The sequence below is a fragment of the Coffea arabica genome, chromosome 6e (genome assembly GCF_036785885.1).
Source record: "Coffea arabica cultivar ET-39 chromosome 6e, Coffea Arabica ET-39 HiFi, whole genome shotgun sequence".
Lineage (NCBI taxonomy): Eukaryota > Viridiplantae > Streptophyta > Magnoliopsida > Gentianales > Rubiaceae > Coffea > Coffea arabica.
Window position 1 is genome coordinate 60526875 of NC_092321.1, and position 27192 is coordinate 60554066.

The 27192-nt window shown below is 35.6% G+C and overlaps 2 protein-coding genes across 5 annotated transcripts; both read right to left on the bottom strand.

The window, feature by feature from the left end:
* Positions 1–230: 230 nt before the first annotated feature.
* Positions 231–3385, bottom strand: LOC113696938 (pollen receptor-like kinase 4). The gene is made up of 3 exons (XM_027216318.2): positions 2728–3385; positions 1550–2161; positions 231–1200 (listed from the first exon to the last, which is right to left on the bottom strand). The coding sequence occupies exons 1-3, from the start codon at positions 3383–3385 to the stop codon at positions 527–529; spliced, it is 1944 nt and encodes a 647-aa protein (XP_027072119.1). The 3' UTR covers positions 231–526.
* A 1299-nt stretch (positions 3386–4684) lies between these two features.
* LOC113697102 (uncharacterized) lies at positions 4685–14228 on the bottom strand. Of its 4 annotated transcripts, none has more exons than XM_027216567.2 (9): positions 13970–14228; positions 13590–13695; positions 11715–11896; positions 10854–10999; positions 9115–9206; positions 8562–8857; positions 6992–7058; positions 5820–5879; positions 4685–5251 (listed from the first exon to the last, which is right to left on the bottom strand). In XM_027216567.2, exons 1-9 carry the CDS (start codon positions 14113–14115, stop codon positions 5066–5068), a joined length of 1281 nt encoding a protein of 426 aa, XP_027072368.2. In that variant the 5' UTR covers positions 14116–14228; the 3' UTR covers positions 4685–5065. The 4 variants fall into 4 exon arrangements, with proteins under 4 accessions (XP_027072368.2, XP_071912015.1, XP_027072369.2 ...); XM_072055914.1 differs by having other exon boundaries at positions 13590–13682; positions 13970–14227; XM_027216568.2 differs by having other exon boundaries at positions 11715–11905; positions 13590–13682; positions 13970–14227.
* Positions 14229–27192: the final 12964 nt, after the last annotated feature.

Below are 27192 nucleotides of genomic sequence, written 5' to 3' on the forward strand. Positions count from 1 at the left end.
TACATTAAGACAATGCAAGAAAATCATGCTCAATTAGCCAAAAATTGTATACAGCAATAAGCCAAAACTTTAGAAAGATAAATATGCATAACTTGTCATGATACAACAAGTGTACCCAACAAAAAGAATGTCAGCTTCTTGTTAACAAATTACTCTATGATTATCAACGAACTGGAGCTAGATTGGAAATGCTAGCAACTCTAGAATATACAAACCTTCAAAATCTTGTTCATTGGCATGCATTAATCTGTTAACGATTGCTCTAAGATAAATCCCATTTTATCAAGAAGCTTACAGTATATTGAAAACGGTACTAGACTATATACATCATGACAAGAACTAATGCACTTTCCTGCCCATTTTTCCATTCTGAAAAAGGCCTTCCAATTGAACTTCACCTCAATGTATATTCTTCTTGTTAACATCATTGCCTTGTGAAGCCAAATCTTCCATTCCCACTGTACCTCGAAAAATCATCCGATTTGTGTCCAAGACTTCCTTTGTATGACAGAAAAAGCTTTCCCACTTAACCATTCATTGGAACATTAATGAAGTCCTCAGATAACCCCCTTGATGAGCGCATGTCTGTTTCACTGGTATATGAAGAGTGGAAATCATCAACATCATCTCTTTCCTTTATCTCTTCAATCCTGTCGACTGCCTCCTTAATGTCCCATCTGTTGTCAATTTCAGGCTCACAAAGAATCAGTGCTATCTTCAATAGCTTCATCATTTCACCTTCACAGTGCTTAGTTCCTTGCATATCTTTGTCAAAAACCTCAACGGTCCACTCATCCTTGACAACAGAATGCACCCAAGTCGGCAAATCGGTGTCACTTCCCTTACCTTGTTGCAAGAAGTTTGATGGAAATTTTCCTGTGAGAAGTTCAAGTATCAATACACCCAAGCTCCAGACATCAGTTTTCTTGGTGATGCGGCCATTTTGCTTGAATTCAGGTGACTTGTATGCTATCATTTGGTCCCGTGCTTGTTCCAAGTTGACTACTGGAAGTAGTCCGTAGTCGGTGAGCAATGGCTCATTGTTTTCGTTAAGAATAACATTGGAGGATTTGAGGTGACCGTGGGGTGCGATCAGGCTCGGGAGCGAATTGTAGAGATACAGAAGGCCTTTAGATACACCTTTGACAATCTTCAATCTGGTACGCCAATCAGGGCTTGACAGGCCACGAGATTTGTTACCTGGAAATACAAGTTTCTGCTGTTTAGACCTCAGCACACGAGTGGCTTGATTTCCTTTTTTTAACTTTTGGTTCTTCAGAAATTACTTGCATTAATATCTATTACTCCTCGCCGACTGAGGAATTCAAAGTTAGGAAGGCAAAATTGTTATGCATATTTTTGGTCATTGATGGAACAGAAAAGGTAAAACCACTTCTCAGGAAAGTATTTTAGATCCAACCAAAGAAGTCTAATATAGGGAGAAATAAGTGATCAACTATGGCTAAAAACTGCAGAGAAAAGCAATCTTCATACTCAGAACTAATAAAAGTTGCATCATGCATAGTAAATTTGAATTATGTATACTTACCATGAAGTTGAACAGCCAGGCTGACATTTTCAACATAGGTAGAAACTATAAGTTTCTCCTCTTTCCTATAGTAGAAGGCCACAAGTGGAAGCACATTCGGATGACTCAATCTGCCTAACCTTCTCATGTGCTCATGGAATTCTTCTTTGCCAACATTGTTCATTTGCCTATACCTCTTCACAACCATCACTGGTCCTGTATTAAGGGCAGCTTTATAGGTAGATCCAAACATTCCACTCCCTAATACCTCAGCAGAGGCTTTGAGTAGATCAGACATGTCGAATTTTCCAACATCATCCCTTAAGAATGAAAGCTTGATATTCTGATCACTCTTCTTGCCTTCTGAACCGCGATCTGGTGACATCCCTTTTTCCAATCTGTCCAAATCTTCAGAGGGAGGTTTGTTGTGACCTTGTGGAGCTGCTGCAGCTGCTGGTGCATCTCCCAGTTGAGGTGCTTTCTTGCGCCGGCTGAGGATGATTATAACAGCAACAATTGCTCCCAAAGCTACCACAACAGCTATTGCAACAAGTACTATAGTTACAACAGATAGCTTTCGCTCTGGGGGACCAGGACATGGTTCCAATGGTGCACCACAAAGGTCTGAATTATCTGTTCATCAGTAGAATTTAATCTCTTGTAAGTTAATCTGACAATACCACTTACTGATGGATAGATTTCATCTTAGGTATCTCGCGCTAATCTGTAGAGGCTTTTTTTTCTTAATGTGAGACAGAAGAAAAAAGTAAAAGACCTAGAAATCAAGAGGAAAAAAAAATAGATCATCATAGTTATATGGTGTGGAAAGATTTTCAAGATAAATAACCAATTATAAGCTTAATATCAGTTGCCCTGCTGGTATTATTTCACTTGGATATTTAAATATACGTTTATAGTTCCATCATGGGACAAAGCTAACCACTTGGTCGAATTGTAGTAATGCCATAAACCTTAAGGATTAAATTCTTCATTGTAGCTGTGACAATGTTTGTATCCTGTTTTGGGACTTTATTATGGTATTGTCTACCACCATCGTCAAGTTTTGAACATCCTTCTGAAATAGGAGGCGTGACTATCATATTATAACATCATGGTACCATATTAAAGACATAAGAAATCATTGAAAAACAGTTGTGCTATTAAATAAACATAAAACAATTTTTGAGAAAGAGACTCACCAGAAAATGAAGCTGCTTTGAGGTTGCTCAGGCTGGCAGGAATTTGACCCCCTAGGTGGTTGTGGGAGAAATTCACATTAATCAATCTTTCTTGAGTAAAATCGGGAATTTGACCTGAAAACTGATTGCCATCAAGCGTCAACTCCATAAGCTTTGGCAATGTTCCCAAGGAGGATGGTATTGGCCCTGAAAGCTGATTGTTACTCAAATGAATCTTCTTAATTGACAGCATGCCTACAAAAGCATCGGCTGGAATCTCCCCTGAAAATTTGTTATTCGACAAATAAAACGATTTCAAGGCACCAAGTTTCTTCATATCCGGGAGAGGTCCTTCGAAATCATTATTCATGAAGCTGAGAGTCCTCAAACTCTTCAGCTGGCTAAGGGCATCCTCATTGATATCACCCTTCAACCCCATATTTTCAAGCTTCAATCCCCAAACATTCCCTTTATCGCAAAGTACACCACTCCAATTCGGCTGATCACCCTTGCATGAGGGTACTTTCGCGTCCCAATTGGACAATGCACCAGTATTTTTCAGGGAATCCTTGAACTGTATAAGCAAATCAGGCTCTGACAAACAGATGCACGTATGAACAAGCTGTAGAACAATGGCTAGTATGAGAAGACACCATGAGGACTTGCAAATCTTAGCCATGGCGCGAGCAAAATTGTATCGTGACGCGCACTTGTGGTGTGCGCGCCCTTAGGGAGGGCTCCTGAGCAAAAGATTGTCTTCTTTGTGTGCAGAAGGAGCTGGAGAATGGAATGAAGGTTGACATGCAAAAATGTATGGGCATAGGACTGGAAGGCAGGGAGGGGGAGGGAGAGATAGGTGCCAAGAATAGTGAAAGGCAGTGAGGAGCCGTGAAAACGCATGAATGGACAAAAATGGAAAGAGGGCGTTTGTTGTTATTGTTCATGTTGACTATGTCCTCTCTTTGCATGCATGGTGACATGGGAGAGCTTTGCATGAGAAATTTGCGGTTTGCCTTTGAGCTTTGTTCATGAATAAATTTTATTCTTCACTTTGTTCTCCCCGTCGCTTCCCCCTTTTCAATGTTAGTTGGGATCAGATTCACAGATTTGTACATAATTTTCTGCAGTTCAAAGACTAACATGCCTTTATTCTCCAACCAAACTACTATTTCAAATTGAATTATCTCATAAAACTTAAAAAAGAAAAAAAAATCAGATGCATATAGTAATACAAATATCATGTAATTAGTAAGTCTTAAATGGTTTAAGAGTTTGAGTAGAGGGCTATAAGAATAAAAAAGTTAGCTAGGAGTGAGGTAACACATAATTTTTTTCAAGGTTCCTGATCTTTGCTTTATCGAAAGTCACACTTAGATATACTTACTGAGAAACTAATCAGTGTGCTGATAGATTGGCGAAACTAGGTGCTTAGTAAGATACGAATTTTGTATGCTATGAAAGTGTTTGGAAATTTGCTTCCCTCGTTTTGTACCTATAATTAAAGTTTTTTCAATATATAGTCCCTTTTATTACAAAAAAAAATACATAATTTTTTTTAAAAAATTTATTGAGAGCATCAGAATTTTTTTTTTTTTTTTTCTCTTATAGAACACCAAATTAGAGGGGTTACTTGAAAGAAGCAGCCATAAATTGAACCTTTTGGTCTCTTTCCTTGATGGTTTGCTTCAATGTACTTTCTAAATTGCTTCGTATGAAGAATTGCATGCTTCATACTTCCAAATGAGAACAAGAAAGATGGCTTTGGCATACGTATTTGAGATGCCAGGCTTGGCAAAGACACTTTGAATTGCTGCCTAGACGAATAATATTAAGATTTACATATGACCTGTTTGCATTTGCCCATGTCTCTCCATTCTACTATTTTTGTTGCTTTTTCCTGATATTATAATACATTTCTGCAACAGAGTAAGCACACAATAACAGAGGCTTTCAATTAAAGTACGTAGCACTAAAGAAGTGAAAAACAAATAATTAAAATTGAGGCAAATAGTTACAATCATTATTCATTACAACATATTTGTACTCATGCAAACCTCAAATCAATGTGTTTTCATATATAGGGCAAGTTTTGGCTAACTTGGGTTACAGTTGCTTCTTTTTGTTGGTAGCTCCATTTGTGAGAACAAAAAGTTTTGGCTGAAGTTGAAATGAGGACCATAAGATTGACCATCTTGATTTGCCAATTAGCTGGAAGAGGATACCTTCCACAGTCCACTCTTTTTCTCTTCCTTGCTTTTACACCTCTCCTATGATTAGCCTTCCAAATATCCTCTTCTCCCAAATTTACAAATGAAGAGATGAAGAATGGAGTCTTTGTAGTAATGGTCACAACAAGACCTTAAGATATGAAACAAATCTTTTTATCAAAATCTGTATACCCAACATCAACAAGGCAAAGGCCATCTGGAGGCGATGGTGGAGCAGTTGCTCGCCTGCATGTGGCATCCATCAGTTTCAGTAGTGCATCCTCTTCAGCACCAGCGGCAGCCTCTCTCACCGCTGTAGCAACAAGAACTCGCACCATCTGCAAATCAATGCAAAGGCCACCATTGATCAATTATAAGAATCTCACAAAGACTGAAAGCCCCAAAGACAATTCAAATAGGCCAGCTATAAGAGCTTTGTGTCCAGGATGGCCAAGATTCACACTAGCTTTGCTAGTCAACGAATATATCAGCTCATGAATGGAAAACCGCAGAGCAGCTTGGCGCCAATGGGACTAAAGATTGGTGAATTCTCTCCTAAAAGATATGGTGTATATAAATCCTTTAACTTCATATCTAAAGTATACGATCACCAATAATATCCATCAAGAAGAATTTACTGTCACTTGTAGGAAAAGCTAAAACCATATTCGGATACACAACTAATAGCTTTTTTTTCCTACAAAAAACCATGCAGGCAGGTAATCCAAATATTTTGAAATTACTTAGATATTAAGGAGTGTGAAATCTTCAAGAAAAGGTTCTAAAACAGCAACATTAGTTTAACTCATTTGGAGACCAAAAGTTTATTACATACATAAAACAGTATCAAGTGAGAGTACTTCCTCAGACAAGATTTCGAAAAGATAGGAGTAAAAAAGCAACTACCTTGCGCAAGAAGCGATTAGCAACCAACTCTATGCACATGATCTTCGTTTCACTTCCAGCCTTGAGTTTTGGGGAGAGACAGAGGGAGAAGAAGAAGAAGAAGCAGCAGCAGCAAAACAAACTAAATCAATAGTGTAAAATTTATGGAATATCTTAAAATCTCAATAGTTATAAGCCAACTTGCCACGCAATTGCATGCTCAATGGTAGGTGTAAAGACCAAAAGAATAACTAATAAAGATTCACATTCCAATCATCACAGTGTCTTTTACATAGTCAGTACATAAATCCTTCAGCAGCAACATATAGATTCAGATTGCTCAATCACACAATCATAAGCCATCAGGAAAAATAGCAACTGTAATTAACTAGTCTCCATGTTGCTCGAACTATCTCTCAGTTGTTTAGAATGTTGCCAAAAAGCTTTACCTAGATATATAGAATAGGCATGTGTACAGGGGTAGTAGAAAAGAAATGTGGTAGCATCTACAAGGTACGCAATACACAACTATACATCCTAACCAGGGTAAAGAATGCAGAACAATCAGAAGCTGGAGTTCTCAAAATAAAATGCACAACAGCAAACCTACAATAGGGGATTGCACTCTAAATTGCCGTATTAGGGTGTCCTAGGGTTTGTTGAAATGAATATCATTTTGTAAAGTATAAAAGGTGGGTAAATTACTTCTCAGTTTTATAATTGTCAATCCATCAGTTTCCTCACGTTTTACTTAGATGAGGCACTGTAAGACCTACCGTCTTAACTTCTCCATCTGCTGACTAGGCATCATCCTTGAGCATATTTCATGTTTTGAAAAACATCCCAGAAGTCAATAAACACCTTATGCCACACTCTAAATACCACTTTATTGGTATTCGTTGGACTATTCAAATGGTTATAATAATGAACCACTGAATGCAACCTCAAGTATGTACCAACTGTGAACCTCCCATATTCATCTTGCTCAAGTTCATCACGAGTTTTACGTATCTACCTATCGATTGATAGATTGTTCAATTATCCTGAACATACATACGTTCATTGGTTTCTCAAAAAACATAACATGCAACCAAGTTTACAAAAATGGACTTCATTACCTTAAATGGAATAAAAATTGTGATGGAGAGTTTAGAATGATGATAGAACAAGTGAACAGAGGTTAATTTGCTGACCTGTGTACATGGTAAGATCGCTTCCGTCGCTCGGGCATGGAAGACAAAACACTCAGTTGGGGGACCACTGCAATGTCAATAGAAGACAGGCAAAGGGAGATTAAGAAGCTGCTACACCATATGTCAGATTGCATAAAAACTAGTTCCCCCACATAAAGTAAGGATAAACTTCATAACTGCCTTGAATCTTGATTCAAAACCTAGTAGAGAGAAGCTCTGTAACAGTAAATTTGAATTGTTATTGCTTACTCTAAAGATCAAAATCCACTTGAATGCAGGTGATACATTACTGTTTGATATAAATGGGTATATACATAAAGATAAGCACAAGCCAAAGCTCTATGATAAAATGCTTTCAGGGGGGGGGGGGGTAAATTTTCCATCTAACAATGCTCAGAATGAAAGCAACCTAAATCAAGCATCAGCTGGAATTTATTAGTTCTAAAAAATGTACAAGTAAAGATCTTAGGTCTTAATCACTTATACTACAGCCACCAAAACATCTAATTACCCAAAAAAATTGACAAAGAAAGAGCAAAGTTTACTGGCTTCACATTGCCTAGATAACAGCTAGCAACAAAAGAATAGAAGAATGAAAAAGCAGATGGCATACAACTTGTTGGGTGAAAAATGACATTCTATATCCCTGTAGTAGCAACTTCTAATTTGAATCACATCATATCCAGAAACTATGAACCTTATGAGGCCTGTCAAATCGAAAATGTTATTTTCACAATCATGCAAATCAAAATTTGAACCCACAAACACATTTGTAGATGTAGTTCTTCAAATGTAAAAAGAATATGATTATGAACACACAATTTTCAAAAGAATTATGTGTCAGCAATTGAAAATTAGGGACAGGGATTCAAACAGTCTATCTAAAGAACAAATAATTGCACCAAACCAATGGGAAATTTTTGGATCTATAAGGAGTTGATGGGGACAAAATGACACAAGAGAGATGATCAATTGTAACTTTCGGCATATACCTATTTTCCTTTTCTTCGGGGGGGTTCTTTGTTTTGTTTATTTTTTTGGGTTGTGGTGGGGGGGGGGGGGGGGGAGAGGGTTGGGGATGAGGATGTAAGATGATGTTGCATCCTAAACTAGCCAAAATATAGGCCTTTTAAGAACCAACAGATGCATCTCCCAGGAAGACTATTCAGAATTACAGCTCACTGCTTGCCCAAAACCAAAATTGAACAAGTTATACTGATACCCAGTATCTTCTATGTGAGTATGTGAATATCGTTAAAGTTGCAAAAATGAAGCCAGCAATAACCAACATAGCTCTGCAAGAGGATCAGCCAATCTCAGCATCTCTTATTAACTAACTGCCACTCAGGACTTCTGTGTTGGCAGTGAGCACCAAGCTAAGAACGAAAATTCAACTATTTCAGAATACTTCAGTTCAGATGGCAACATCTACACAACAACTGCCAATCTGATTCAGCCAATTACGCTTTGACTTTGCAGCATAGATGATATACCAAGTCCAATTGGCATACAGCAATGATTAACAAAAAATTCATGAACCAAACAACAGAGGACTACAGTTCTGACTTACACGTTCCTTGAGGCTTTAGTGTCTCGCGCAAACATCTTGTAGGACAGCAACTTCCCTTCTAATTGACTTAAGAGTTGGTTAACCTTGCTGACTTCAAACCTTGTAGGCTTATTTCCAGCTTCGATTTGATCCTTGTCATCATGAAGTCCATTATCTAATGTAAAGGCATAATCATGTTCATTCAAATCCTTCTCAACCTGACTGCTGAGCTCAGCTTCTTTTCCATCATTGAAGGGAAAGACATACAAGTAGCGCCTCCATTTGGCTGAGAAATTTGGATGAAATTCACGTGATACCTTTGACAAGTAGCTCCTCATCAGTATCTTTTTTTTCTTACAATATGATGAAGAAAATTCTATTTATTTTTCCCAATCATTGGCTGTTTGAAAAAATTAATCTCGCAACTTAAAATGTAGTTGTTAAAAATATCCCTTTAACTATTCAGAACTGTTAATTGTTAAACAATCTTTAACGATTCAGCACTGTTAATTAACTTTCTGAATTATCCGATAATCCAGTCATCACTGATATATAATGACCAGTACGGCATTACCTCAGTAACAGAAATAGCATTGATCTTCCCTGGTGCTGCATCATTAATGGTGCTTTTAATGTCTTGAGGTTTCACATCCTTTCGCCAAGTATCTGGACATTGAAGAACATAGAGAATGAGATCCTAATATTCTACTATACATTAGCCGTTGAGGTAAGAAGCAAAAAATTAAAGGGAGATACAATTAATATTTATTTTGCATATAAGTATAAATGCAGATGTCTGTGTTCGTCTTTGGGTGTATGTACAAGCAGACAATGAGAAACATAAGGATATAGCTTGTAGCCACCAAAATGAACAAATCCAAACTTTCTACTTTCAGAAATTTAATCATGTAGAAAAAACAAAAACCCAGCTTACTGTATGATCCAAATAGACTCTTGGACACAAATAATCAAGCCAAGAATACACATACAGAGAGGCCATTCAGAAGCTTGATTGCTTATCAAACAAACATATAGATAGGATTAATTCACTACATCGCATCTAACTTCATCAAAAACTTTTTTCCTCTATAAGGGATTGATTTAAAATTTTCATGCAACACAATTAACAGAAGGAAAAAGAGAGTTAATAACTATCCCTAGATTTTTTTAAAATTACCATTCTCAAGAATTATATTTTATATACACAAACTCTCATCTCTGCTTTCTGATACTGCAAGAAACACCAAAACCTAACATCACTGATCAACTTTGACAACGAATTGCGACTTCTTTGAATATTTTTAGAAGCAAGCGTGTGATTTCTTCGCAGTTTTGTCTTTCTTCAATGTCAAAACCATAAAAAAAAATGGTAGCAGACAAAACTTCCTTCTCTTTTTCAAATAGAAGAGGTGGTATCCTGTATTCTTACTCTCTTCTCTATCTCTTTCAATCTGGGAGTGGTAGGGAAAGAGGGAAGTCTTATTATATTGTTAATTACTCTTTTTTTTTTTTTGCCATGTAAAACTTTTAGGCAGAATTTTTCCACCGAGAAATGTTTTAAGTTCCAAGTGACAGAGGTATAATGAGGTATAACATCCAAAAACAATGTAACAAACATGATCACTATTCTTGGATTCCAAATGTTTTTTCTCTCCACATGGAAAGCTTTTTATTTTAGTAATTCAACATCATATGTGAGCAGGAAGTCTCCCAAAAGCTTTGATCCTCACTACCAATACTAAAGATTCTATGCACGCGTGGACCTAATCAAAACAATCCATCCCAAATTTAAAGGGCTATGTTAGAGTGTTTAAATAATAAAAGATTCACCTCTCTAATGGCTCAAGCTCAACAAGTAGAGAATTCAAAATCCAGGTATCTAGCTCCCATACACTATATAGAATTATACTTATTTATCTCTTATAAGACTCAACAAACAACATAACAAAACTAAAATACAAGGGAATAACTAATTAGCTGGAACTATTGAATAAGGTCAGACTGTTCTTTCACTCCATATACCATGAGAAAAAACTATTTTTGTTCTCAAAGTTTAGAGAAACACAAATATGCCTGATATGGCTCACCTGCTAGATGCATTTAATTATTCAAACAACAATCAATAAGCCAACGTCAACAAGGTCACTCCTCTAAAGTGCAAAATTGATCAAAAACACAGGGAAGTCAAAAGGTAAGCCTCTTCAACAGAAGTAAATTTATCAGGGAAAAAATAAGCGAGATTTGACAGAAGTGCAAAGAAAAAATTATACCACAACATGGACAGAGGGAATTGTGTTCTGAAAGAGGACATACAGAAAGAACAAACTTGTTGAAATGCTGTAACTCCCTTGTCAGTGCGCCCAGCTACTACAACACAGCCTTCAATTGGTAAGTTCTTTTCATTTAGCAGCTGAGTTTTCTTCTCGTCGACAAACTTACCAAGAGATCTTTCAATTATACTATAGATAGCAGAGCTCAGAAATTACCAAACCAACAAAGATAAAAATAGCAGAGATCAAGACATGTAAAATAGCAACATATCACCCTGAATAATTAATAGATAAAATGTTGAATAAAAAAACCATTTGTATGTAACCAGTAAAACAAGATGATGATGGCGAGAAATGTGTCTCTCTGCATGAGAGAGAGAGAGAGAGAGAGAGGGGGGGGGAGGGGGGGAGGGAGGGAGGTTATCCACTATGAGATCTCAAATACAAGGATTTAGTTCATCCACATTCATTGGCAACTTCAAGTCTTCAACCAGATACGTAGATCAAGAGAAGTGTGTTACTATTTGTCTATGTTTCTACTTATCCTAGCTGGACAGAGCTTGAAGATTTCCTACTCCCTTCAGTGTTCTTCTTGTGTTTTATCAGCTACCCATGTTGGCTAGACACATTTTGAGGGGGTGTATCATACTAGAACTCAGTAGCCATGTCATCAGCCATCAAAAGAAAGGCCGTAGCATTGGAATGCATAACAGTCCACAAACTAGCTCTTACACATTATAAAGCGAGCAATAATATCAAAAGGTAAGAATTTAATGTCGCCAAATGAAGGGACATCTGCCATGTCTATTGAGCACTTCCACCTAGTCACTAATCATGTATCAGATGTATAATCAGCAATGTGGAATTGTAACACAAAAATCAGAAGCCATTGCAAGAAACATACCCTTGTACAGTATTCAAACCAGGTTGCTTCTGCCAGCCTTGAAACGAACCCCCATGGTATGAAAGGAGTACCTTGAAAGTTACTCTTGCCCACCTCCCAGTCCTATCTTTTGCTGGAGCACTATCAATGTCATTTTCATGGATATCCTCTATGATTTCAGTATCATCATGCACAGCACATGTCTGCAGCAACTACAAGAATTTCGTTTTAATAAGTACAACAGAGCAATACAAGGGGTAAAGTAGACAAACATTTAAGGCACCATAATATCTAAAGCCTACCAAAAACCTTGTAGTTCTGAAAATTAAATCAATCATCTAGAAACTAAAAAACCTGATAACCTCTTAAATAGAAATCAGATAGCTGACTGCAGTTGTTATGCCCGCTATCAACGGGCAAGTGTGTAAATGGGATTGGTGTCTTGTTAAGAATAGAAGTTCTGTAATTTATTTAACCCTTTCCCATAGGTTAAGGACAGGGGTGTCTAGTTTGGGAAATGTTGGCTCTCCTGACATCCACCTTGTTTCAGAGGAGAAGTAGTCATTTAGTCTTCCCTCTTTTTTCATTCTAACCCTCCAGGATAATAAGGTGATATAGTTGAGTGAGACAATTACTTCAAGGCATCAGGACTAAGCCCATGACTTTTTCACTCTAATGACATAACTAGCAAAAAGTAAATGTGCCAAAATAATCAAAAACTGCTACACCAAGAACATGATTGGCCTCAAGAGAAGGTTAAATAACATAAGTTGCCTAAAAGTTTTAACAGCCATAAAATACTTTAACAAGATTTTATGAGGGATGCAAAAACTGCTAAGAAACCTAAACCAAGTCGATATCAAAACAATAAAAATTAAAAAGAAGCAATCCATTTTTGTGTAATCTCAAGCATTCATAGTATACCATTAACAAGGCGTCCAACAATGTTATGAAGGATAAAGTCTAGAGAAATCCAATGCTGAGTCCCCATATCTGAGTGAAAACCCAACTCCAAAAAAAAGCTTCAGCCAATAGGCCCTGGTCGCACCTATATATCAAGTACCCCATTTTGCTCTTTCAAGCCAATTGGGACAACTCTGGGTTTTTTACAAACACTACATCATCTCCCTATTCAACGAAAGACCAGCATACTGAACCAATGGTACCCCTCATGCCCCACATATGACAATAAATGCAAGCTAACCTCTTCCTCGACTAACACAAAGACCTCAGATCAAAGGTCCAGCACCAAAAAAATTATGATGAATAAGTAGCTCAAAAATATAAAATATTAACCCAAATTCTGATACAACATGTTCTGGAGGAATTTTGGTGGAGTCCACCAAGGAGGCTGAATACATAAGTTGTAATATAAATCTAACTCAAAAGTGCAAGCCAAGTCCCAAGCCATACTTTTTATCTTTAGCTTAACCTACTTGCAAGACAAGAAGAACCCCATGAACCTGATGAAAGCCATTCTAATCTGCCCAAACGATCAAGAGGACTGGACCAGGAGTAGCCTGCCACTCCTGCTCCATGGCATCCCTTAAGATTCATAAACAAATAGCACTCCCATGCTTGCAATGTGGTGAGTCACCAAAGTTATCTACCATAACTCTAGCACAAGTAGCAAGAAAAAAGACTATTATATAAACATTATATATGAAACGATAACTGGAGCTCAATGTACATATGCGAGATCCAGTTTAACCAAAATTTTTTTTGCCAAATATTTTGTTTTGTAGATTTACTCAAACAGATGACAAGAATAATTTTCAGTCCAAACCAAACAATATAAAAAAAAACCAACAAAAGAATATTAATTGCAAAACAAACACATAATCCTCCTCTGCATGAAGGCTACCAAATAAATCTAAAATGTTGCTAAAAGCCCACCTCTTTTCTGAACAAATCTGACAATGATACGCGTCCCTGCACCATTTCTGCATAAAAATCATTCACTTTTTGCCACGGCCTAGCAGACATATACTGGTAACATTCCCTAACACAAGCAAACATGAGTTCATTCAATTCTTTAACTAAAAAACTGAAAAACCAAAGAAAAGAAAAACTCTCTTATAATCAAATGAAGAAACCAGGACAAGACCTCGTTTTATGATAAAAAACCAAAAAGACCCTTCAATTTAACCACTGAACTGGACTAATATAGCTCCATTATCAATCCAATGGCAGTTTAAAGCTGTCAAACACATTAACTACTAAAAAATCAAAGTGAAAATTTCAAATGGAAAATAAAGGGTCTTCGGGGGACTTACTTAGAAGTCCATCGGGAGAATTTGCAGGAATCATTGTGGGCATACTGAAAATAGTCTTTGCGCGGGTTCTTCTCAGTAGTCTCCATCCTTAGGATTGTTGATATACGTCCCAACCTGGTACTACTGCTCATAGCATAAGCTAACATAATCCCCCAGTCACCGGCTTATTCTGACGTCATCGCCGACAAATGACGCATTTATGCCCGCAGATTTAGGATATGGGCCGCACAGGGTGGCAATCGGGTCCAAATCGAATTGGTGGATCGGGTTGAGATATATGAGGATATAACAAAAAACCCGCTGACTCGAACTTGACCCGTCAATTCGAAACGGGGTAAGGATATTTGACATGAACCCGAAAATTTCGGATCTTAATTTTAATTTATTAATTTATCACTGTAATTTGTAATAAAATCAATTTCGCACAAGACTAATTACATAATCAAGTAATAAAAATTTAAATAAATAATTCCAAACCAAATCTAAAATAAATTAAAACACCATAAAAGTGTTTTATCCCAAACTAAATATAAATTAAATTAAAGCAGTATAAAAATAAAAAATAATATAATACATTATTTGTCCAAATATAATAATTTCAACTTCACACAAGTTAAATAAATTCATTTAGGATTAAGTGATTAATGCCTTTGGAAAAAAAGAATAACTTAGTTTAGTTAGATAAAATTATTTTTATGTTTATTAAATTATTTTTAATTCGTAAACAGGTTATCGGGTAATATCGAGTCACCACGGATTGACCCGAATTCGACCCTGTTTTCTTTTCGGGTTCATCGGGTTCGACTCGATTCAGACTCGAACCCTCGAAACCTCAACCCAAACCCATGAATTTCGTGTTAGATTCGTGTCATATTTTCAGATCGTGTCGAAAATTGTCACCCCTAGTCGCACTGGTGCTCTGAGTGAGTCTGAACCCCACCCAAACTACAAACTCGGTATGCTTTGCCCTCGTAAAAAAGAGAGGTAAAAGTATAGGGATAAATTCAGAAACCTCCTTTCAGGTTTCCTAAATTTCAATGACCTCCCCTATCAGAATTTTAGAGTTCGATGTTTGCATTAGTCACAGTGAAATGACTTTACTAGCCTCACAACTTTTTAAATACTATTATGCAATTAAGCGGGCTTATTAGTTAAATCATTTTTAACTGTTATTAACTGAATTTAATCATAAGCTATTCAATTGGACAATTGTACTTGTTCTGCAATTGAGCATAATTAAAATCATAATTATGAAACAATAAATTATTCAGTTAAGCAACTATACTTATTCTTACCTTTAATTACTCAGTGAGTGTGTTTGGATAGAATATTATTTAAAATATTATTTGGAATAATTACTGTAACACTTTTTGTAATGTGATGTATGTGAGATAAAAAAGTAGTTGGAAATATAAAAAGGTGGATTGGAAAATATATTTATGATGCAAACGAAATATTATATGAAATAATTCAGCAATCCAAACACACTAACTAGTATGTAGTTTTTCCTCTCTTTGTTGGCTATTCATCTCTTCATCAGTAGGATCTTCATACCATTCAAAAAATCTGCACTTTGAACAATAAAAGTGCAACTTGTGTGGATTCTTTTCACTCTCATATTTTTTAATTGTTTCCTTGCGTTTACATTTGCAAAATCTATTATTGATGTTGAAAGTAGTTGGTGAATTCCATGATTCACCTCTAAAACTTGAAGAGGCCATAGTTTGTCTTTCCAAATCTTGAACTAATTCTTGCAAATTCTAGCACTACTTAATTCACTAAACCTCAATTGTTAAATGTTAACCAATAACATTCCCTTTAAAATTCTATGTTCCTGCTGTTATATGCAGTCTCATGGAAATAACTATTGCAAAGAGCGTTGTAAAAGTCTTTAAAGTGTTGCTTACTTTTGATTCCTGCCTTGCAATTTCATTGAATTGCACTTATACTTCTTCAAGTTTTAGTTTGAAAAAATAATTATTCACTTTTCATACTAGATTAACTAGCTAATGTAATAAATGAGGGATATGTGTGGAATTATATTATCTTCTCTCTCTTGATATGATTTTTTTGATTGTTGGTTGGGTTGACATGTTATAAGATAATTAACCTCAAGAGAGGTTAGTGAAATTTATGAAATCTAGAGGGAGACTGGTAAAACAGTTAGCAACCTTCAGGTGTTTGAAATTATCCCGAAAATATATATTGAAGGTTTTATTAGGCATGTAAATGTGACTGCCTCTTTTTTTTTTATGTGATTATACTTTTAAGAAAGTATTAACTTTTTATATATTGTTAGTGTAGTAATTTTTTTACACTAACAACTATAGATATATGCCATATGTACATGATTTAAATTTTGAATTTGATTTCATGTTATATGACATTATGTGAACCTGTTGGTGTGAAAGGTTTATATACCTTTTGTTACAATGATAAAATAGAAAAATATAAAAGATGACCAAAAAAAAATTAAGGCAAAAAAGGCTTGGGGTACACTATTGATTATTGATCAACTTCCTTTGCTATTCTTACTCTTGTTCTCTAATATGGATATAATAAAGAGCTTAAAGCGTTTTCCTGGGAGTCGGGGATTCTCCAACATCCGATCTTTCAATGACTCTTACTTGTGGCTCCTTGTTAATTTTCCATTCCATTCACTCTAAGACCTTCAAAACAATTCAGATCATCAGCTTTTATGAGCAATCTTCCCCCTAAACAATTCTTAGGAAATCTGCCAACACTTAACAAACATAGTAGTAATCCCTCAAGTATAATAAAGGAAAAATCGTTCAAAATGCCATTCATTTTTTGCAAAATGACTTTTTTCATCCTTCACTTCTAAAAATGTACTTTTACGTCCCTTACAAATTCACATTAGTCAAATTTGATCCCTATCTTGGTTTCCGACTAATTTTTTATTTAAATCCACCACATGTCTTGCACATGATCATTTTTGAAGGGTAAATTATCAAATCAAAATTTACATAATCCGATCCATAGTCCCTCACATTTCACAAACTGAATTTTTTCATCTCTCATATTTTACAAAATAAATTTTTTTATCTATCATTTATCATGTGTACGAATAACTTTTTTTTAAACTCATGTATATATCTATTTGATTTCAGCTGAACAATACGAATAGCATGTAATATATCTCTATTTGATTTCGTTTGAACGTACTGTTCAGGTGAAATTAAAATAGATATATATAGGGTTTTAAAAAAATTGTTAGTTTTTTACTCATGTTCATGGTGAAATCAAATAGATATATATTATATATCAATTTAAAACAAAATTTTTAGATTTAAACCCATATATATATCTATTGAATAACATATGTACAACTACAATTAGTTTGTTTAAATGAAATCAAATAGAAATATATTACATGCTATTCGTATTGTTCAGGTGAAATCAAATAGATATATACATGGATTTAAAAAAAAATTATTTGTACACATGATGAATGAGGGATGAAAAAATTCATTTTGTGAAATATGAGAGATGAAAAAATTTATTTTGTGAAATGTGATTGACGAAACAATTCATTTTGTAAACTATAAGGGACTATAGATAGATTACGTAAATTTTGATTTGACAATTTTGCCCATATAAAATGATCATATGCAAGACACGTGATGAATTCCGGCCAAAAATCAGTCGAAAACTTAGGTAGGGATCAAATTTGATCAATGTGAATTTTTAAAGGATATAAAATTACATTTTTAAAAGTGAGGAACGAAAAAAGTAATTTTACAAAATATGAGGGACGTTTTGAATTATTTTCCCTTTAATAAAAGAGAGTGATTGTTACTGTAGCAGCTTCAATGGTTGGCACGTGACTTCCCCTTCTTTTAACACACGGCACTTTTTCTTCATTTTGGATGATTTTTTCTTCCCTTTTCTTCCTTCGTTTGGCCATTTGGGCCTAAAGGCTAAAACATCTTTTTTTTCTCACAAACACAACACAACACACAAACCCCATTTCATCTCCTCTTTCCTCTTGCCACTAGTGTTTTGCTTTCTTTTATCTTTTTTTCTCCTTTTTTTTTCCATAACTAATGGCACTAAGCCTCTTTCCTCTCTCACCAATACCACTTTCCTCGCTTATTCTCTTTTTTCTTTTTTCATAAATAATGCACCAAGAACGATTACTGCTTGCCTTTTTTTTCTGGTGATTAGTCGTTGAGCAAATAGACAACTTTTCAGGTGATTAGTCGTTGAGCAAATAGGCAACTTTATCAATCACTCATTTTTTTTCATGTATGAATCTCTGTTCTTGGACTTCAAAATGTACCCATCAAAGGGAAAAAATTTTATCATTTGGAATTCAGCGTTCTCTCACTTGACCAATAAGAAACAAAAAAATAAGGTCTTTTTTCTAAACTCTGATAGTATGTTTTTAATCTGTTGTTTGTTGGATCATCTAAATGAGTTTCCATTTTTTTAAGATATTAGTTTATTGTTATTGCAGTGGGAAAACTAAATATTTGTCTAACTTTCAGCATCGCTTTTCTCATAACTTAACTCTTCCTTCTGCCTACAAATTGGTGTTGGTCATGTGGTTTGGTAAGTTATCACATCCTTTATCCATTTGTTTTTCATATGATTGCATATTTATATTTTTTTTCTTTTTACAATGATAATTTTTTCTTTTTTTTTTGTTTTTGTTTTCTTAATTGTAAGAATTTTAATTTGTAAGAATTGCACGAGATGTAAATTTCATTAATCAAAAGTGTATCTTTCTTGTTGGGGTCTTGCAGCAAATTGAGATCACAACATTTGATTTCATTTGGGTTCAGGCTGTAATGATACATATAATTTATTTTAGGTTTGAAGCTAATAGCAACTAGATAAAATCTTAGTGGGGCAACTGCTTCAATGCAATTGCCTCATTTCTAACAAATCCTAACCTTTTAATAAATAATAACTAATGAAATTAATTTGTAAACTTATAATCCGGGAACAACTTCTCAATTTTTAAATGTTTAGAGGGTCTACTACAACATCTCAGATCTTTTTAAACACTTGGGACTTAATAGTTGTAAAGTATGAGAAGTTCAAACATGAGTACATAAGGTTTAAGTATTGTTTTTCTTCTAATCATATTTTGAGAAATTTTTGTCCAAATTAATGTGCGACGAAATCATTTAACAACTATTTAATTTCATATTTGTAGCTGATGTAGAAGTCCATGAGAGACCTTGGAGTCATTCAAACTTCAATTCCTATTGCTTATCAAGGTGACATTTCCTATACTTGAACTGTTGAACATGGAAAATTAGAGATAATGAAAACACTATATGTCATTTTTACCTATGATGAAATCATGATGTATTAGGATGTGCTTTGAGAAATTTCTATATTTCTTAAAAGATTACTACAAATTTAAATAAAATAAAGATTTGCTTTTTGTGATTTTCATATTTTCTTCCTTTATTGTGTGAGTTGTTGCCTAATGTAGCATGTATTTAATGTGACATATTCTGATTTTTGCTAAGAAAATTTATAGGTCGTATGCATTGAATAGCTTTTGTTATGTGAAAGATATTTCAAAGTTCTAGGCCATGGAAGGCACCCCAATTGACTAAAGGCTATGTTTTCAGACTCGGACTGGGACTCGACTCGGTCGAGGTCAGGGGTCAGGGGTCAATGGGTTCGACCGTGATCGATAGGGGGTCGACCCGGATGACGTCATATATACGTCATATATATATATACCTGCAAATCAAATTTATAAAAAATAACCAAACAACCCAATCATCTAAATTTATATCCAATTTATCAAACAATTCACCAAATTCACCTATAATAACAGATTCAAAAGCCTGAATAACAATTTTACAGCTCCAAAAGATAATACAGTACATGGTCTTCAACATTGTCACAATTCAACTTCGATTCAATTTTCCAATTAAAATGATAAGTTATATAAAACCTTCCCCAACAGAGTTTAAACACATTGGAATATCAAGTTTTCAAAAAAAATTGACCCGGCGAGGGAGGGAGGAGGAGAAATATGGCAACGAGCAGGACAACATAAAATGTCCTATGTAAATGATTGTTCTGCAATTCAGACAAATTCATGTAAGTGGCCCCATAAATAGCGATACCTGATGGCAGCAAGAAGTTTATTAAGGTGTCTGAAAAGTTTTGATTTAATAGGAATACAAAGCCATTGACTGAGTAACCACATATACACTAGACATCAAAAAGAAATAATTATTTATATTCACTAGTATAACCCAAAAAACAATACTAATCAAATAAGCTACTTCAAACAAAGGTTTTAGCTAAATATCATGAATGGCTAGAATACTGGGTAAATAATCAAACATTGAATTTAGTTGTCAAATAAGCATTAAATATTTAAATTAAGCTCAACAATTTTCACAAAATAACCACAATCAAGTAACGAAGTAATACATGCAGAGGATAAAAAGGTTAACAACAAAGTTTTACACCAAAAAAAAAGGAAATAGATTTATGAAAAGTGAAAAAGAAAAAAAATGGAATCTGGGTCGTGCAGCCGATGAACAAGGACTACCCACCTCAAACCAGAAACTGTGTGTCTTTGCCTCAACTGAACTAATTCACTAGCTGCCACTGAAGGTGGTCTCTCTTTCTTAACAAGCCTTTCATTCCGCAGGAATCTGCCCCTGAGTAGCGACTGAAGTAAAATACATAAATTTCAGGTCTTCAAGAATCTACGTCGAAACTCAAGTCCTTCATAGGCGCTTTCCAGTTAACAGACAAACATGTCCATTACATGGTAAATCTCAAGTGACAACGGTGGAGGCTTTTAGATTTAGGGTTATTGGAGCTGAAGAAGAAAGAAAGAAAACGACGGAAAGAGAAGCAGAGGAGCTGACCCAAGAGTTTTGTTAATTTCGTCTGATTTTTTTAGTCGGTCAGTCAAACTTTTGACTGAAAACATAAGGCTGAAAAAGGTATAAAAAAAAAATCGGGGTTGATCAAATTATCCGGTTGACCGAGTTTTTAATACCCGAGTTTCTTAATTAACTCGGACCGGATGCCTGGCCGATTCCCGGTTCGACCGGCCGGTCCGGTCTGAGTCTGAAAACATAGACTAAAAGGGTACACTATTGTGCATCTTTGGATCTAACTATCACAATAAAGGAATTGAATATGAAAATCACAAAAAGAATTTTGTAAAAAGAATTGAACTCCCGGCTTTCTGGGGACATTATCGTGCATTATGGGTTAGGTGGGTAATTTCGTAACTTGATGTAATGGAAAGATAGATTGGATCTATTTGGATAGGAAGAGTTTGGATGATTTGGATTGAAATTTTGAATTGCATGATTTACCTTATTTGAATAGGGTTTTGTGCTGGATGTTTGCAATTTGAATTCCGGCGGATTGGTGTAATGATAGAGGAATGATTACGTGACTTTTGTCAGGAAGGTGGTACATTTCACTTCCTTTGCTAAATCATGCGCGGGTCCCACAGTTTGATCAAAAGGATTCTTATTCACTCGTTTTCTGGCACTTGATAAATTGGGGTGTATGGGAAGCGAATTAGTTATCGGTATTCCTTCCATATAACATACTCGAGAGCGTCAACAACTTTTTTCACATGACTAATAACAAATTATTGGTTTTGGTTTTTTTAAAAACGCAACCAATTTTGTTGTTAAATCTTAGGACAGAATAAACCCCAAGTTTGTTATTCCAGCTTGTCAAGCGACTAGCACTAAAAACTCAAGACTCATGGTATAAATATTACACGACATTAATGTTCCGATTACAACGAAAGGCAACAACTATATTACTAAGAACGAGAAATATATTTGGGCATCACAAATATGACAGTACTACAAATAACTCTACGAGACTGTAGCGAATAGCAAATCAAAACTTTGACTGCTTCATGCACGGTTTCGTGTATTTCTATAGGTATTGAACATATGTGTCACTATTGTATCTCTCATGATAATCCATTGCTCAACAACTTCAGGTGGAGAATGCAATGGCTGTATCTCGGGATATGGAGGAATTGCACCATGAATATCTGGATCTCCGTCATCCGGGTTAGCAAAGTACATATCCTTCGGCTGTTGATCCCTAATAAAGTTATGCATGGCACAACAAGCAATAACTACATTTATCTGTGTTGTCATCATGTAGTTCGGTACGACTCCCCTTAAAATGGCAAATCTCCTTTTAAGGACACCGAAACTTCGCTCTATGACATTCCGTAGTGCAGAGTGTCGGTAATTAAAAAGTTATTTCGCACTTGCAAATCTCCCCTTTCTGCGACCACTTACATCTGCTTGGCGTCCCCTATATAGTGGTAAGAAACCGGGCAAGTTTCGATATGTGGAGTCAACCAAATAATATTTTCCTATGACAATTAGAAGATACGATCGAATTAGTTGCATTTTGTAATTTTTGACTATTTTTCAAATTATTCAAGGTCCGTACGATTTGATAAACATAAAAGATGATTATGGCCCAGGGTTTTCAATTGAAAAAGGCAAAACAAATAATATAAGGGACAAAATCAAATTTTTAACTGTTCACAGTACTAGTGAAAAGATAAATAATTAGATTTTCTAAAAATTGGGATAAAAAGATACAATTAAATTCCGAGCATATATGCATGGAAGGATTACAAATTATATCTGGAGGAGGCACATGGAAGTGATTTGGACCGGTCAAAACCCCATCCAAAACTCGGGTATCATGTGCACTTTCCTCTCAACCGGCATACACATATACAAATCGTATATCTTTATCGCATACAGTTAAAACATTTTGTGATTGCACACCGTGTCTATTAGTGTATGCCACTTGTTGTCCGCTTGAGACAGAAGCAGGTATAAGTGTCCCATCAATAGTCCCGACGCAGTCCATCAAAAAGAAATTCTTAAATGGATGAGGTATAAACCAGTAAATGAATGACACGTGATCTAAGTACACTATTAATATGGCCTAAAAATAATCCACTAAATTTATGTTAACGCCAAACAAGGAAAAACTAAAAATTGGCAACTAAAACTTCAATGTACAACATTTTTTGCTACTTTTAATGTCCCTGTTATGAATTCCTATGGTGAAGTGTCATCTTATTGGAAGGCGGAACGACACCTGCATTCACTGGTGTTAGATGAAATTTGAAAAGAAAGAGATTTTTATTCGAAAGCAATTGTGATTTAACTGTACTTCAAACCAAGGATAAAACCTCCTGTCGTTCAGAATTTTCGAATGAATTTCGTCCTGCCGTCTTGGAGTAATGATGAATTGCGCAAATGTGCATAGGCCCTGAATGACTTCGTGAATATTACGATGCACTGTCTCCGTCGAATGGTTAAATCGATCAGCAATCATGCGTATTCTCATGTTGTGGCTCATCATGACCAATGTCATGGCGAGTGCCTCCTCTATTGTAACCCGTTTCTGATGATTTTGGAGAACAAATCCACATTTGACCAAAAACTGGCACAATCTCATAAAAGAATCAACATTTAATCTTGTTGCATCCATAATTCGGGTATGGTGGCCTGACATCAATTTTTCAACCCAGTGTCTTCCTGTTAATGCAGATGTCCTACATGGTATCTTCTGGATTGGACCTCCATATGGTTCTGCATGTGGTCCAAATAATAGCGCAGCACCAACAGCAAATAGAAGATCATCTTTGTTCGAAGACGAGCTCGTCCCCTGGACATCACCAAATGCACTCATTTGGATTTTTTCCACCAAAACAAAGATATAATGATGGTTTCTCCTACTAGATTTCTTAAATGAAAGCTGTATGGTTAAATGCGCTCACATGCTCTCTTTCCTTTTATGCTATCTGTATGTTCGTGTTTTGATACAAATTTTTTGCATCCTTTTAAAGGCATGACTCTTCGCAAGACAATTTTTCTTTTTCATAGGGTCCTTGGAGGTGTTCACATGAATAATAGTCAGGAGTTGTTACCATTATTACTAGCTTCCATGAGTCATCTTTGGATTCCATTACGAATGACCTGTAAGCAATTTTTGCCTCTCCATGTGCGCAACCCTGTGAGCATTTTATTTGTATGCTTACGATAACGTCCATTGAGAAGGCTGTATGAGAGGTCAAATCTCATAAAAAGAAATCTGAAACCAGATATTTTTTCAAATCACGTGGTACCTGTCTGAGCACGCCAATACTCTGACAATTTGAAAGGTTACGAAAATATAGGGTGCATGTGTTGGTCGGTGATGGATACTATATAGCATCAGGCTACTGCTTTACTGTCTACTATAATTGTATATCTAGCATTTTTTAAGGGAATGTACTTTTGTAAGGGAATGCATGAATTGCCGTAATCAATCTACTAATTTCTACTGGATTTTTTATTACTTTTGTACAGAAGCTACTTGGCATAATAAGGGAAAATGACATGTTTCATCCCTCACATTTAGTAAAAATATTCTTTTCGTCCCTCACATTTAAAACGAAGCAAATTGGTCCTTCACATTTAAAAATCCAAGCTTTTACATCCTAAAAATAAACTCTCAGTGGTGAATCAAACCATCTAACAGCCCGGTTACAAATTTTGGGGATAAAATTGATAGATCACTTGCAAAAACATATTTCCAACAAATAAATTAAAACAATTAAAAAACTTAATTAAAACCCATTTGTTTCTTCAAAAGAACGAAATAGTGCTAAGGCTCTCAAGCACTAAACCCTTAGTGCAACAAAACTGAGGAAGATGTCTAAGGGTATAGTGCTTGAGAGCTTTAGCAATATTTCGTTCTTTTGAAAAAACAAATGGGTTTTAATTAAGAATTTTTAATTGTTTTAATTTATTTATTGGAAATATGCTTTTGCAAGTGATCTATCAATTCTATCCCCAAAATTTGTAATTGAGTTATTAGATGGTTTGATTCACAACTGAGAGTTCATTTCTAGGATGTAAAAGCTTGGGTTTTTAAATGTGAAGGACCAATTTGCTTCGTTTTAAATGTGAGGGACGAAAAGAATATTTTTATGAAATGTGAGGGATGAAACAGGTCATTTTCTCGCATAATAAATAGAAAGTCTGGGTATGTAGAAAGCTACTTTATTACTTTCTACTAATTTCTACTATTTCTACTATTTCCTAATCCAAGTATCCATCGCTGGACTTTCTACTATTTCTACTATGCAATCAATCTACTAATTGGAACAATTTCGTATTATTTGTATCCAGACTTTTGTAAAACTCAATTTCCTAATTTTAACATGGTTGGACCGTCCTGTCCTTCATTAGACCTGTATCATGTAAAATAAGTCCACAACACTTTAAAATGCAAATCAAAACTGACATCCGTATGGCAGGAAAAAAAATTGCAAATAAAAGAATGCTACCAATATCCTGCAAGTTTAAGCATAATATATATCTATTATTATCAATTTCTCCAAACCAGTGAATTAACAAGCCAAAGTTTTAAAAGTACAGGGCTGGCCAAACATTTGCAGAATAAGAAACTCAACATCGACAAATTATCCAAACAAGTTTATTCAAGGTAGTAGATTTAAAATCACATACAAGGAACTAAAAGTCCCAACTCAAATCCCAACTACGTGGGACTTCCACTCAAATAACTGTATAGGCCGAGCAGTCTATCGTCCCAAAGTAGTTGCTCCGAAGCTCCTATTAAAATTTAAAGTCTCGACTACTTTCCATTGGGTCCCCTCTGAGGGGCAATCTCCAAAGAGTTCAACCAATACTCTTGAAAATCACGATTGTCACTTAGGAAAGTCTTCCGCCACTTGTTGTCTTGGAGTTGAAAAGTTGCAGTGAGCTTCCTCCCTTTGTCCAGCGATTCGAACGATTCCATGACCTGAGCTGCCATATCCATATCAAATTTCTCTTTTTTAGATTCTCGGTGACCCTTGATATGTAGTTTAGAATTTGTTAGGGTGGAGAGCGAGTTGGCACACTCGACGAATGGATTATTCGTACTTCTACTTGACTTGCTTCTCCGGGATCCAGTTGGGAGCGAGGTCGTGGCTCCTTGACTGCTCGAATCTCGCTTAACCCCTACATTTGGAGTTTCTTCGTTGAAGTCGGCATCCTGGCCGGTGTTGTACATTTCATCACCAAAAGGCGAAGAGAAAATTTGCCCACGACTGTGCCCAACTCGCTTGCGTGGATTGTAAATTGAAGGCGGTACTGAAGAGGCTTGAGCTTGACTCTCTGTGGCAGTTTCTCCTTCTAAGATCTCGAACAGGATAGCATATTTGTCGACGCATTGGAAATATCTGAAATTTCTATAATCCCGATTCTCCTGCTTGAAAGGCACGAAAAGGAAGGTGAAATATGAGAGTATTCACATCTGATCTAAAGGGTTTGTGCAAGGACAAACCGAAACAAGAGACAACAAGGGATGTTTTACGGTCAATAGATTAATATTTATGCACTTCCCTCCTCCAGAAGACAAAATGTAAAATGCACTTAAAAATTTTTTGCATCCTTTTAAAGGCATGACTCTTCGCAAGACAATTTTTCTTTTTCATGGGGTCTTTGGAGGTGTTCACATGAATAATAGTCAGGAGTTCTTACCATTATTACTAGCTTCCATGAGTCATCTTTGAATTCCATTACGAATGACCTGTAAGCAGTTTTTGCCTTTCCATGTGCGCAACCCTGTGAGCATTTTATTTGTATGCTTACGATAACGTCCATTGAGAAGGCTGTATGAGAGGTCAAATCTCATAAAAAGAAATCTGAAACCAGATATTTTTTCAAATCACGTGGTACCTGTCTGAGCACCCAATACTTTGACAATTTGAAAGGTTACGAATATAGGGTGCATGTGTCGGTCGATGATGGATACTATATAGCAGCAGGCTACTGCTTTACTCTCTACTATAGTTGTATATCTAGCATTTTTTAAGGGAATGCACTTTTGTAAGGGAATGCATGAATTGCCACAATCAATCTACTAATTTCTACTGGATTTTTTATTACTTTTGTACAGAAGCTACTTGGCATAATAAATAGAAAGTCTGGGTATGTAGAAAGCTACTTTATTACTTTCTACTAATTTCTACTATTTCTACTATTTCCTAATCCAAGTACCCATCATTGGACTTTCTACTATTTCTACTATGCAATCAATCTACTAATTGGAACAATTTCTTATTATTTGTATCCAGACTTTTGTAAACTCAATTTCCTAATTTTAACATGGTTGGACCGTCCTGTCCTTCATTAGACCTGCATAAT

Excerpts from the sequence above, each read along its gene's own strand:
- LOC113697102 (XM_027216566.2), bottom strand. The coding sequence starts at position 14,115 with ATGTTAGCTTATGCTATGAGCAGTAGTACCAGGTTGGGACGTATATCA. Across the intron at positions 9,207-10,853 it reads TCAACAAGTTTGTTCTTTCT|ATACTTGGCGAAAGGATGTG; the intron begins GTATGTCCTCTT and ends TTCAATGTCCAG. Across the intron at positions 5,252-5,819 it reads CTAATCGCTTCTTGCGCAAG|ATGGTGCGAGTTCTTGTTGC; the intron begins GTAGTTGCTTTT and ends ATTGATTTGCAG.
- LOC113696938 (XM_027216318.2), bottom strand. The coding sequence starts at position 3,385 with ATGGCTAAGATTTGCAAGTCCTCATGGTGTCTTCTCATACTAGCCATT. Across the intron at positions 2,162-2,727 it reads CAAAGCAGCTTCATTTTCTG|ATAATTCAGACCTTTGTGGT; the intron begins GTGAGTCTCTTT and ends ACTGATGAACAG. Across the intron at positions 1,201-1,549 it reads CCTGGCTGTTCAACTTCATG|GTAACAAATCTCGTGGCCTG; the intron begins GTAAGTATACAT and ends TTGTATTTCCAG.